General features: G+C 45.8%; 1 protein-coding gene across 1 annotated transcript; it reads right to left on the bottom strand.

Moving 5' to 3' along the window:
• Positions 1–9,181: 9,181 nt before the first annotated feature.
• Positions 9,182–14,090, bottom strand: LOC116680486 (NLR family CARD domain-containing protein 3-like; the record flags this gene model as incomplete). Its single annotated transcript, XM_032509494.1, is given in 5 exon segments — positions 9,182–9,866; positions 9,990–10,036; positions 11,602–11,775; positions 12,042–12,215; positions 12,302–14,090. Coding segments are annotated over 5 exon segments (2,720 nt in total), but the record flags the coding sequence as incomplete, so codon positions are not given.
• Positions 14,091–14,173: the final 83 nt, after the last annotated feature.

Genomic DNA, 14,173 nt, shown 5'->3' with positions numbered 1-14,173 from the left:
GCTGCAAGCAGCGATGGAGGGCCCTCGCTAACCCGCCCAGTCGAAGTTACGCTGAGGACGCCTCTCCTTGCGACCGCGCATTTGCGCGTCACTCGTACGCTGAAAATTGTCGCCAATGAAAAGGGAAACTCCCTGCTGAGTTCATTGATACCTCACACAAGCCTATATGTCATACAGGTCATTATCTGTGAAAGGGGGCGTGGTCGCATCATAGGGGGGCGGGTCAAACATCACCAATGAAAAAGGAAGTCTCTGCTGAGTTCATTGATACCTCACACAAGCCTATACGTCATACAAGTCATTATCTGGGAAAGGGGGCGTGGCCGCATCATATAGGGGCGGGTCAAACATCACCCAGAAAAAAGGAAGTCTCTGTTGAGTTCATTGATACCTCACACAAGCCTATACGTCATACAGGTCACTATCTGTGAAAGGGGGCGTGGCCGCATCCTAAAGGGGCGGGTCAAACATCACCAATGAAAAAGGAAGTCTCTGCTGAGTTCAATGATACCTCACATAAGTATCTATGTTACACGGTTCAAATGTTATGAAAGGGGGCGTGGCCTGAGTGACTGGGCGTGGTCATAATATAGGGGCCGCCTCACTATCACATGTAGACCACACATTCTAAGTTTCATGTAAATCGGATGATGTTTGTCCTACAAGGCATATTTCTTGTTGCCAGATGGTGGCGCTATCTCCAAAACTCCATTTTGGCCTGTAGGTGTCCTCAGGCCTGGACTCTTGGTGTTTGTGGGAAATTTCAAGCAGATCCAACAACGTACACTGTAGTTACAGCCACTTAATTCTTCATTGCTAAACACTCAAAATGGCCGCAATGCCACGCCCACACCGTATGACGAAACGTTTTTCTTTTAATAACTTTTCCTCTTCAACATCTTACGATGTCACACACCAAGTTTGAAGATGATCGGATGAATTCTCTAGGAGGAGTTCGTTAAAGTATAGCACCTTGTCTTTTAGGCCTACTTCCTGTTGCCAATAGGGGGCGCTATGACTTTGAGCGAATTTCGGCGTGTAGATGTCGTCAGGGGCGGACTCTGATGAATCCTGAAAAGTTTCAACCAGATTTGACAAAGTACACTGTAGTTACAGCCATTTTAACAGTGATCGCTAAACACTCAAAATGGCCGCCATGCCACGCCCACACCGTTTAACGAAAAGTTTTTCTTTTGATAACTTTTCATCTTCAACATCTTAAGATGACTCAGACTGAATTTGAAGTCGATCTGATGAAATCTCTAGGAGGAGTTCGTTAAAGTATAGCAACTTGTCCTTTAGAACTACTTCCTGTTGCCACTAGGGGGCGCTATGACTTTGAGCGAATTTCGGCATGTAGATGTCGTCAGGGGTGGACTCTGATGAATCCTGAAAAGTTTGAAGGCAATTGGACAATGTACACTCAAGTTACACTCACTTCCTGTCAGACGGCATATTTCCTGTTGCCAGATGGTGGCGCTATCTCCAAAAGTAAATTTTGGCCTGTAGGTGTCCTCAGGCCTGGACTCTTGGTGATTTTGGGAAATTTCAAGCAGATACGACAACGTGCACTGTAGTTACAGCCAATTTCATCTTCATCGCTAAACACCCAAAATGGCCACCATGCCACGCCCACACCGTATGACGAAAAGTTTTTCTTTTAATAACTTTTCATCGTCAACATCTTAGGATGATACACACCAAGTTTGAAGATGATCGGATGAAATCTCTAGGAGGAGTTCGTTAAAGTATAGCACCTTGTCTTTTAGGCCTACTTCCTGTTGCCACTAGGGGGCGCTATGACTTTGAGCCAATAGCTGCGTGTAGATGTCATCAGGGGCGGACTCTGATGAATCGTGAAAAGTTTCGAGCTAATCGGACAACGTACGCTCGAGTTACACCCACTTCCGGTTTCGGTGGCGAATCGCACAAAATGGCCGCCCCGCCACGGCCACGCCCTATGACGAAAAGTTTTTCTTTTAATAACTTTTCATCGTTAACATGTTAAGATGACACACACCAAGTTTGAAGATGATCGGACGAAAGCTCTAGGAGGAGTTCGTCAAAGTACGACATGTGGAAATGGCCAAAATCGCACTAATTTCGCACATTCAAAACAAAATGGCGGACTTCCTGTTGGGTTTAGGGGGGGGCTACAATGGAGTTTTATGTCCGCCCTGCCATGCTACATATGTGTACCAAGTTTCGTGAGTCTACGATAAACGTAGTGCAGGGGCTGAATTTTCGTAATATTGTAGGTGGCGCTAGCGAGCCATTTTTGTGCGCCTATTCCCGAAACCATTAAAATACGTAAATTTTCACAAGACTTGATGCGACCGCCAAATTTGGTGAGTTTTTGAATATGATAAGTCCTCCAAAAAGGCAATTCATTTGACGGAAAAAGAATAATAATAATAATATAATAATAATAATAATTCCTTCAGTTCCAATAGGGCCTTCGCCGCCTGTCGGCGCTCGGGCCCTAATAAAGAATAATAATAATTCCTTCAGTTCCAATAGGGCCTTCGCCGCCTGTCGGCGCTCGGGCCCTAATAATAATAATAATAATAATTCCTTCAGTTCCAATAGGGCCTTCGCCGCCTGTCGGCGCTCGGGCCCTAATAATTCCTTCAGTTCCAATAGGGCCTTCGCCGCCTGTCGGCGCTCGGGCCCTAATAATTCCTTCAGTTCCAATAGGGCCTTCGCCGCCTGTCGGCGCTCGGGCCCTAATAATAATTCCTTCAGTTCCAATAGGGCCTTCGCCGCCTGTCGGCGCTCGGGCCCTAATAATAATAATTCCTTCAGTTCCAATAGGGCCTTCGCCGCCTGTCGGCGCTCGGGCCCTAATAATTCCTTCAGTTCCAATAGGGCCTTCGCCGCCTGTCGGCGCTCGGGCCCTAATAATAATTCCTTCAGTTCCAATAGGGCCTTCGCCGCCTGTCGGCGCTCGGCCCTAATAATAATTCCTTCAGTTCCAATAGGGCCTTCGCCGCCTGTCGGCGCTCGGGCCCTAATAATAATTCCTTCAGTTCCAATAGGGCCTTCGCCGCCTGTCGGCGCTCGGGCCTAAAAACAGAAACCTGCGTTTTTTCTCAGCCAACTTGTGCTAAGAACAATAACACGTCTGATTTATTCCAGTGGTTCCCAAACCTTTTTCAGCTCAAGACCCAAAAGAGAAATGTGGCGTCTCCCCGGGACCCAAATTTACAAAAATACGCCACGAATCATTGTAGCCTCTACATTTTTAATCTGTGGACAAAAGACGGAACAAACCATGAATTTAAATGTATATGAAGTATATTTATTCCATTATAAAAGTAACCAAAAACAGAAAAGGTCTCTATTGTCCTTCATGTGTCTCTGTCCCCTCCCATCGTCCCTCTGATGGGACACTGTGTCTCTGTCCCCTCCCATCGTCCCTCTGATGGGACACTGTGTCTCTGTCCCCTCCCATCGTCCCTCAGGACCGACACCAACATTTCTTTAAATAATGCTGACTTGAATTTAATGAGATGTGTGTGTCTGGTTGAAGATATCAACCAGCTGATCTAGTCCAGGATCGGTTTTTGAAAGTGCCCCATTCTGAGGTCATTTTGAGGTCATTTTGAGGTCATTCTGAGGTCATTCTGAGGTCAATCCGAGGTCATTCTGAGGTCATGCTGAGGTCATGCTGAGGTCATGCTGAGGTCATTCTGAGGTCATTCTGAGGTCATGTTGAGGTCATTCTGAGGTCATGCTGAGGTCATGCTGATGTCATGCTGAGGTCAATCCGAGGTCATTCTGAGATCATGCTGAGGTCATGCTGAGGTCATGCTGAGGTCATTCTAAGGTCATGCTGAGGTCATGCTGAGGTCATGCTGAGGTCATGCTGAGGTTATTCTGAGGTCATGCTGAGGTCATTCTGAGGTCATGCTGAGGTTATTCTGAGGTCATGCTGAGGTCATTCTGAGGTCATGCTGAGGTCATTCTGAGGTCATTCTGAGGTCATGCTGAGGTCATGCTGAGGTCATTCTGAGGTCATGCTGAGGTCATGCTGAGGTCATGCTGAGGTCATGCTGAGCATTTAGTCTGTTTCTGTATTTGTTTTTCAGGTATGCTAGAGTCGAAAAGCCAGAGATCAATATGCATGTTACTCTGCCAATTGGCGACCCAATAAAACGGGTCTGTGACCCATTTTGGGTCCCGACCCTGAGTTTGGGAAACATCGATTTATTCCATCAATGTGTGATCTGCATCTTCTCTTTTGATGTCATGTCTTATGTGAATGTTTTCTGTACCCGACCACGGAGCGCAGCAGCTCGTGGACCTTCTCCAGAGGGGCGCTGGTCTTCAGGGGACCCAGGAACTCCAGAGCCTGGCAGGCAGCCGGCAGGTCTATGGCCAGCACTGCAACACAACGAGACCCGGGTTCAGTTCCTGGGACAGGCGCATGCTGTGGACCTGTGTCCGTCACCTTGCTCCACGTGGTCCACCACCTCCAGGGCTTTGAGCGCGGCCCAGCCCCCCATGGACACGTGGTCCTCCGTCGCTCTGCTGGTGGACAGGGAGTCCACGGAGGACGGGTGGCACAGAGCCTTGGTCTCGGACACTGTTGAAATGGATCGTTAGAGCTTCGTCTGTTACAGTCGAGCCATTATTGCAGTTGCTACAAAGCTAATTCAGGTCAAATTAGACCCCTTTTTAAAATGTATATCTATGTCTAAATCTTAAAATATGGCTTTCCTTTTAACCAAATTACCCAAAAAATTGATACAATTGATCACTTTCGTTTCTCTGATCTTGACTATTTAGTCAATAGAATTCATAATTTCTGCTTTTTTAACTCAAACATTAGGTATGACTAAAAAAGTGACAAAAATGTCAAATTATTGTCAATTTTCAATTTGACCCTTTAAAAAAATGTCAAATATTTTGTCAATTTTTCAAATGTGACCCTATAAAAATGTCAAATCTTTGTCAATTTTTCAAATTTGACCCTTTAAAAATGTCTATGTTGGAAATATGGGTTTCTTTTTAACCAAATTACTCAAAAAATGGATTCCTTACAACACTATTTGCAAATGAAATGAATCACTTTCAGTCCTCTGATCTTAACTATTAGTCAAATAATTCATATTTCTGCTTTTTTTAACTCTAATATTAGGTATAATTCTCTATAAATGAGGTTATTGACCATTAATTCTAAAAAGTAGTGTGGTAGTAAGGTGGTGTTGGTGAAAACGAGGGACGAAAATGTCAAATTTTTGTCAATTTTTCAAATTTGACCCTTTAAAAAATGTCTATGTTGGAAATATGGGTTTCTTTTCAACCAAATTAACCAAAAAATAGATTCCTTACAACGCTCTTTGCAAATAAAATTAATCACTTTCATTCCTCTGATCTTAACTATTAGTAAGTATAAAATAATTCATAATTTCTGCTTTTTTAACTCAAACATTAGGTATATGTCTAAAAAATGTGACAAAAATGTCAAACCTTTGTCCGTTTTGACTCGGGAGGACAACACACAACTCTCTCTGGATGTCTCTCGAGTGAAGACGAGGACCTCCTCTGAAGAGTCCATCATGCTTTTTTTGTCCTCCATGTCCTCCTTGGCTGCTAGCAACTGCGCGGAGGGAGGAAGGGTGCACGCAATCACAGAAGGCTTGTATCATGTGGATGCGCAGACAGTGTTGTTGTCATTACTTGGAATTCCTAGGAATTCCAAGTATAGCAACATCTCACCTAAGGCAGCAGCAGTGCAGTGCGCGAGCACGAAGCCAGAGTCTAGCCCCCCCGTCCTGGACCAGGAAGGCCGCAGGTCGCCGAGGGCGGGTTCACCATGAAATAAAAACGCTAATCATAAAGTCTTGTAAGAAAAATACCAATGGCAGAATGCAGAATAAACATCGGGACTACAACTAACAATCGTTCTCATTGTTGTTGATTTTGCGGATTATTTTCTCAAATAGTGAATTGAGTGTTTTGCCCAAAAAAATATCCGAAAATATGAAAGCTTCTATTTTGCTACGCCCATGGATCTGGTAAAGATTTTCACTTTATTGTTTTTATAGAGCTGAAGTGGTGTGTGCATTAATGTCCCATATAAGCATGTTGTTGTGTCTCTGTAAAGGACAGAGTGTGACCTAGGCCTGCTCCATCTGTAAGGTGTCCCGAGATAATGTATGTCAGGGTGTAGGCATCCTGACCCCCGACCGCACGATGTAACTTTAGTAACTAGTAACTAAAGGAACTAGTATCTAACGGAACTAGTAACTAAAGCTGTCAGATGAATGTAGTTGTGGCATGAAAAGAAAAGACTCAGGTACCGTACAAGCACCTGCTCTTTGTACTTAAATACAGTACTTGAGTAAATGTACTTAGTTACATCCCACCACTGTGTCTCCTGCCGAGCGAGGGACACGTGGCTCATGATGGAAGGAATGAACGAGTGTAGTGGAGGTACCGCTGTGGAAGGCCTTGGCGGTGCCTTTCATATTAAAATGTATTAGTACATAATATAGTGTAAAAAAGCGCTTATACAACAACGGTTACCAGCTAAATAAAAGTTTTAATCAAACTATATCCCATATACTCATCTATATATACATCTATGTGTGTGTGTGTGTGTGTGTGTAACATTGTCTCCATCTACTGGATCATTTGCAGTACTTTCCTTACTGTTTAATAACCTTCATAGATGTGTTTCCATGTATCTTTATGTACTATGTGTATATGTACACACTTTATTACACATCCAACTTCTATCTGTACACAGTAGTCAGACGTTACCGTGGCCATCTTTGTTTTTAGCTGGAACCTTATGACCGGTTCTGTGTTGACAGCAACACAAAGACGACTCCACTTCTCTTTCTTGGCCACCAGGTGTTGCAGCAGTCTCTGTGCCGCCTGGCCGCTGTGTGGTGGAGAGAGCACGTTGCAGTAGTCTCTGTGCCGCCTGGACGCTGTGGGGTGGAGAGAGCACGTTGCAGCAGTCTCTGTGCCGCCTGGCCGCTGTGTGGTGGAGGGAGCAAGTTGCAGTAGTCTCTGTGCCGCCTGGCCGCTGTGTGGTGGAGAGAGCACGTTGCAGCAGTCTCTGTGCCGCCTGGCCGCTGTGTGGTGGAGAGATCACGTTGCAGTAGTCTCTGTGCCGCCTGGCCGCTGTGGGGTGGAGAGAGCACGTTGCAGTAGTCTCTGTGCCGCCTGGCCGCTGTGTGGTGGAGAGAGCACGTTGCAGTAGTCTCTGTGCCGCCTGGCCGCTGTGGGGGTGAGAGAGCACGTTGCAGCAGTCTCTGTGCCGCCTGGCCGCTGTGGGGTGAGAGAGCACGTTGCAGCAGTCTCTGTGCCGCCTGGCCGCTGTGGGGTGGAGAGAGCACGTTGCAGCAGTCTCTGTGCCGCCTTGCCATTTTCAAATCACAGAATAACCCACAGACAGAGACAAAAAAACAACAAACAAATACAAACAATACAAAAAGGACAGTTACATTCCATTCAAAACCTGAGCACCAACTCCCCCTCTCCCCCACGGAGCACAACACACCCTTTACAGCCCACACACTACTAAAACCCACCAAATTTTCCATCAGCTGGTAATAAGAGTGCTCCACCCTTAGCCGGTCCCTGACCAGGCCCTTCAGCATCGGTGCCGGACCAAAAAACTCAGACGACCAAGTTATTGGCAACCAAAACTCTGCCCCTATAGGACAGCCGAGGTAGCAACCACCGCCACTTAGACAACCGAGCGCACACCTTCTCCCTCACTCCCTCCCAGTTCTTCTGCACAAACCCCTCTGTACCCCAAAACACCCCCAAAACTTTTAACCCTTCTTTACCCCACTCAAGACCCCCTGGCAGACTGGGCACCGCTGTATCTCTCCACCGACCCACCAGCAGTGCCTCACTCTTAGCGTGCAGAGGTGGTCCTCTCAAAAAATCCCTGGTCCAGGTACGACCAGGGATGTAGAAGGGCTGGCCGGTCTCCCTGGCTACCAACCTCCTAGTCCAGGTACGACCAGGGATGTAGAAGGGCTGGCCGGTCTTCCTGGCTACCAACCTCCTGGTCCAGGTACGACCAGGGATGTAGAAGGGCTGGCTGGTCTTCCTGGCTACCAACCTCCTGGTCCAGGTACCACCAGGGATGTAGAAGGGCTGGCCGGTCTCCCTGGTGTTTAGTTGGGACATTTTGCTTCGAGTTCTCTTGAGTCTCGGATATCTTCTTACTACGTGGGGTGGTACAGGAACCGTTCACACACCAACAGGGCAGCATCGGGGGCAACTCGGGGTTCAGTGTCTTGCCCAAGGAAACTTTGACAGGAACCACCATCACCACCATCGAGCACCAACCTTCTGATTGGCAGGTTTACCCATAATGCACCTGCACCCTCCATGTAGTTGTGCTGACTAAGAAAGTGTTCAGATCATAGACTGTAAATGTTACTATAATATTCATATATACAGTCTCTGGTCTGGATGTTAGTAAAGTAGCACTAAAATAATTAGAAATAAATCCTGATCGGCAAACAAGTCCTCAATGACCCCCCCCCCCCACTGGTTTTAAAAGTTAAACAGAAAGACCACAAACTCTCACAGGAACTTCATGCTTTTATTGTGAAAAGATACAGAACTCAAACTAACATGAGACAAGTCCACGGCGTCTCTACAGTTCCAGTTATGATACTCATCATATATAGTAACATGTACATGAATATGCAAAGTAAAACTATACAAATAGATCATTAAAACGTACAATAGGCAAGTAGGAGAAAATGAAGATACTCTAGTAAAAGTACCTCACCGTTGTACTGCAGTACTGCGTAGTAAAATGGTAGTAAAGCTCTGGAATAAGAACTTCATGTTTAGTTTCAAAGTAAAGTTGTCTAAAGAAGATTATAGTGATTAAAACTCAGTATTACAGTATTTACAGTACTTGGTTTACAGCTGATATGTGAAGAGGTACACAACCTTATATACCTAATATATATATATATATATATAACAGGAATTTAGTTTTCCGCAAACCGACACAGGAAGTGCTTTTATTTTGAAGTTTTGTGTTGTGTACTCTGTCTGTTGTTGTGTCTGTGGGTGTGTGTGTGTGTGTGTATTAGTGTTTGTGTGTGTGTGTGTGTGTGTGTCTGTCTGTCTGTCTGTCTGTGGTTGTGTGTGGTTGGTGTGTGTGTGTTTGTGTGTACGTGTGTGTATGTGTGTGTAGTATGTGTGGTTGTGTGTGTGTGTGTGTGTGTGTGTTGTGTGTGTGTGTGTGTGTTGTGTGTGTGTGTGTGTGTGTGTGTGTGTGTGATCCTGTCCAGACTCAGCTGATCAGCAGTGAGAGACAGGAGGAGACTCTCCGTCCTACACAGGACTCAGAGACACTGAGGAACCAGGAGACCAGAACCCAAACCCAGGATAGAGGGTCTGAGTGAATGAGGTGTTGAAGGTGTGGAGGTGGATCAGTGAGTCAGAGGAGACTGTGTAGAAGGACAGAGAGCCAGCAGGACAGTCCACATACACTGCTACTCTACCAGAGACACAGGGGACGGAGATGGAGGTTTCTCTGTTATTGTGACGGACATAGTAACCATCATCATCACACTCCAGACTCCAGGACTGATCATTAAATCCAAACATACAGTCTCTAATGCCTCCTGTCCTCCTGATTCCTCTGTAACTCAATGATACATAAACCCGTCCTCTGGTCTGGACCTCCCAGTAACAGCGACCAGTCAGACCATCTCTACACAGCAGCTGAGGATGAGGCCAGGACTCAAACCTCTCTGGATGACCAGGATATGGCTGATCCTCCTCCACATATGTCACCTTCCTGTTGTTGTGAGACAGTTTGAGGTTCCTGTCCACCGTGTTGGTGTCGACTGTGAGTTCACAGGAATCTGACGGAGACAACGAGACACAACACAGCTGCAGTTATTAACCAATCAGCTCTTTGGTGATGACATCACAGGGTTGAATGAGTGATGTCACAGTCTGATGAATGAAATTAAAAACACACTTACACTTCCTCAGACCTGGTGTCAACCATCTGACTCCAGCAGGCTCCACCCTGAAAGGAGGGGGGGGGGGGCATTACATCACTCTCTCACACAGCTGGGTTCCCTCTAACCTGTCTCTCTCTCTAACCTGTCTCTCTCTCTAACCTCTCTCTCTCTAACCTGTCTCTCTCTCTAACCTGTCTCTCTCTCTAACCTGTCTCTCTCTAACCTGTCTCTCTCTAACCTGTCTCTCTCTCTAACCTGTCTCTCTCTCTAACCTGTCCAACCAGACCAGGTCTTTAAGATGGATTACTACATGGATCAGAGTCTAAGTGGACTGGAACCTGTTTTTCTCTCTGGTCGGTCTCTCTCTCTAACCTGTCTCTCTCTCTCTAACGTGTCTCTCTCACTAAGGGTTTGGTAACAGCAGAAGGACCAGGTCTTTAATCTGGATCTACTACATGGATCAGAGTCTAAGGGGACTGGAACCTGTCTCTCTCTCTGACCTGTCTCTCTTTCTCTGACCTGTCTCTCTCTCTAACCTGTCTCTCTCTCTCTAACCTGTCCCCCCCTCGCTCTCTAAGGCTTTGGTAACAGCAGAAGGACCAGGTCTTTAATCTGGATCTACTACATGTAGAGATGTTCTGATTCTGATGTCAGTATCAGAAATGCCTCTGATACTGCTGAAAATGGCATCGGTATCATCGAGTACTGGAGTCCAGGCATCGATCCGACACCACGTAAACTATTAGAAATAGGAATCTATTTACTGGTTAGCTCCGTTAGCTCGGACACAGTTCTTCTTCGCTGCTCTTAAAATAGTTGCGCTGCTGTTTTAGAGGGAGAAGAAGAACTGATCCCCTAACGCCTCCTTAAAACAAGCTAGCATTAGCGCATTATGTCGGCAGTTTGTTAGGACTCTACGGTGGATGTTCCCACCGGTAAGACGGCAACATGTAACATATCCAGAGAAGCAGTTTCGAGGGGCAGCACGAGAGTTGCAAATTTCAACAGCAGCAACTTAATTAAACATTTGAAGACGCGTCACGCTAAAGAGCTCAACGAATTTACAAAAGCTAAAAGAAGAACTGCAGCAGCAAACTCTGGAAACGGCCTTCAGCAACGAGATAAATCCCCCAAAGGATAACCAACAGCCAATAAGCAACAAGGATAACAAACAGCCAATACGCAACAAGGATAACCAACAGCCAATAAGCAACAAGGATAACCAACAGCCAATAAGCAACCAATAACCTAACCCTAACCCACCAGCCATGAAGCAGGCAATGACTCTGTATTATTATGTGTCTTATTATATTAGTGTGTATTATTATATTAATGTGTATTATATTAATGTGTATTATTATATTAGTGTGTATTATCTTAGTGTGTATTATTATATTAGTGTGTATGGAGGAGAGTCAAGATCATGTTTGTTTAACATTTCTCTTTTTGTGTAGTGAAACTGATTTGATCCCAGGAAAGTGGAAAAAAGATCTTTCTTAAAACCACAGACAGATATCTGTCCAAACTCCATCAACTATTAACAAAGGGAGTTATGATTTTAGTTCCTGGAGATGTTCTCCTTTAAAACGTCCTCCACTAATATCTCCTTCTTGTTGATCAGTGTGTGTACCTGAGAGTGTCCAGTCTCCAGAGAGGATCCTTCAGTCCTGCTGACAGCAGCTTCACTCCTGAGTCTCCTGGATGATTGTAGCTCAGGTCCAGCTCTCTCAGATGGGAGGGGTTGGAGCTCAGAGCTGAGACCAGAGAAGAACAGCCTTCCTCTGAGATCAGACAGCCTGACAGACTGGAAACACACAGAACAACACACAGGAAGCCTCTGTCAACACGTGGAGCCATGTGCTAGTTCTTTCTTTGGTTGTTGTCCAGGATCATTTTAGTCCAGATTTAGAATAATCTTTAGAATCATCTGCAGGATTTAATTATTGAGTCTCAAAACTACTGCTAAAGTTCATCACATCATCAAACACAAAGCTACACGTCAGCTGTTTATCAACTAAAGTTAGTCAGAGTTTAAATGGTCATCAGTTGAACGGGTTAATGAATCCTGACCTGAGAGTCTCCAGAGTGCAGTGTGGACTCTTCAGTCCATCAGAGACCAGCTCCACTCCTGAATCCTGCAGGTTGTTGTTACTCAGGTCCAGCTCTCTCAGACTAGAGGACTGGGAGCTGAGAACTGAGGACAGAGCTTCACAGCTTCTCTCTGACAGGTTACAGCCACTCAGCCTGGAGAGACAACAGGAAGTTATTTATTATTAACTCCTGTTGTAAAAAGATAGCAGAGTATTTATTGATGAATAAATCCGACGTACAGAGCTTTTTTGGAGGCTTTGACCACGGGCAGCAGCCTCAGAAGAGCCTCATCTGAAGCAGAGTATTTCTTCAGGTCAAACACGTCCAGATCTTCTTCTGATGACAGTAAGATGAAGACCAGAGCTGACCACTGAGCAGGAGACAGTTCATCTGCGGAGAGACTTCCTGAACTCAGGGACTGTTGGATCTGCTCCACTAGAGAACCATCATTCAGTTCATTAAGACAGTGGAACAGATTGATGCTTCTCTCTGCAGACAGATTCTTATCCATCTTCTCCTTGATGTACTCCACTGTTTCCTGATTGGTATCTGATCTAATTCCGTTCTGTGTCAGCAGACCTCGTAGGAGATTCTGATTGGTCTGCAGAGAAAGACCCAGGAGGAAGCGGAGGAACAAGTCCAGGTGTCCATTTGGACTCTGTAAGGCCTTGTCCACAGCTCTCTAGTAGAAACGTGCTGATGATGTTTGTTTTAGTCTGACTCTGAAGAATTTAGACAGCTTGGATGTTTTTTGTTCTTCTGCCAGCAGGTTGACTCCAGAGTCGGTGAAGGTCAGATGGACATGAAGAGCAGCCAGAAACTCCTGAACACTCAGATGGACGAAGCAGAACACCTTGTCCTGGTACAGTCCTCTCTCCTCTTTAAAGATCTGTGTGAACACTCCTGAGACCACTGAGGCTGCGTTGATATCGATGCCACACTCTGTCAGGTCTGATTCATAGAAGATCAGGTTGCCTTTCTGCAGCTGCTCAAAAGCCAGTTTTCCCAGAGACTTGATCATCACCATGTTCTCTGGACTCCAGGTTTGATCTGTCTCAGTTCTTCCATCATACTTGACATTCTTCTGTTTGGACTGAACCACCAGGAAGTGGATGTACATCTCAGTCAGGGTCTTGGGCAGTTCTCCTCCCTCTCTGGTCTTCAACACCTTCTCCAGAACTGTAGCAGTGATCCAGCAGAAGACTGGGATGTGGCACATGATGTGGAGGCTTCGTGATCTCCTGATGTGGGAGATGATTCTGTTGGCCTGCTCCTCATCTCTGAATCTCTTCCTGAAGTACTCCTCCTTCTGGGCGTCAGTGAACCCTCTGACCTCTGTCACCATGTCAACACACCCAGGAGGGATCTGATTGGCTGCTGCAGGTCGTGTGGTTATCCAGAGGCGAGCAGAGGGAAGCAGATTCCCCCTGATGAGGTTTGTCAGCATCACACCCACTGAGGTGGACTCTGTAACATCAGTCAGGATCTCAGTGTTGGGGAAGTCCAGAGGAGGTCGACACTCATCCAGACCGTCAAAGATGAAGACCACCGGGACCTCTTCAAACCTGCTGAGTCCTGCTTCTTTGGTTTCACTAAAGAAGTAATCAACAAGTTCGACCAAGCTGAACTTTCTCTCTTTCAGCACATTCAGCTCTCTGAAGGTGAAGGGGAATAAGAACTGGATGTCCTGGTTGGCTTTGCCTTCAGCCCAGTCCAGAGTGAACTTCTGTGTTAAGACTGTTTTCCCGATGCCGGCCACTCCTTTTGTCATCACTGCTCTGATTGGTTCATCTCTTCCAGGTGGGGTTTTAAAGATGTCTTCTTGTCTGATTATTGTTTCTGGTCTGTCTGGTTTCCAGGATGCTGTTTCAATCTGTCTGACCTCATGTTGATCATTGACCTCTGCAGCCCCTCCCTTCATGAGGTAGATCTCTGTGAACATCTGATCCAGAACGGTTTGGTCTCCTTCTTTAGCAATCCCCTCAAACACACGCTGGAACTTCCTGTCTAGCTTAGATTTGAGTCTCGCTGACACTCAGCACGAATCTCTGAATGAATAAAACAATGATGTCAATGAAGGTTTGTTCTGGTGAATGTGAGTGTGAACATTT

This window comes from Etheostoma spectabile, unplaced genomic scaffold, assembly GCF_008692095.1.
Source record: "Etheostoma spectabile isolate EspeVRDwgs_2016 unplaced genomic scaffold, UIUC_Espe_1.0 scaffold00018465, whole genome shotgun sequence".
Lineage (NCBI taxonomy): Eukaryota > Metazoa > Chordata > Actinopteri > Perciformes > Percidae > Etheostoma > Etheostoma spectabile.
This window is presented reverse-complemented; position numbering and strand designations above follow the sequence as displayed.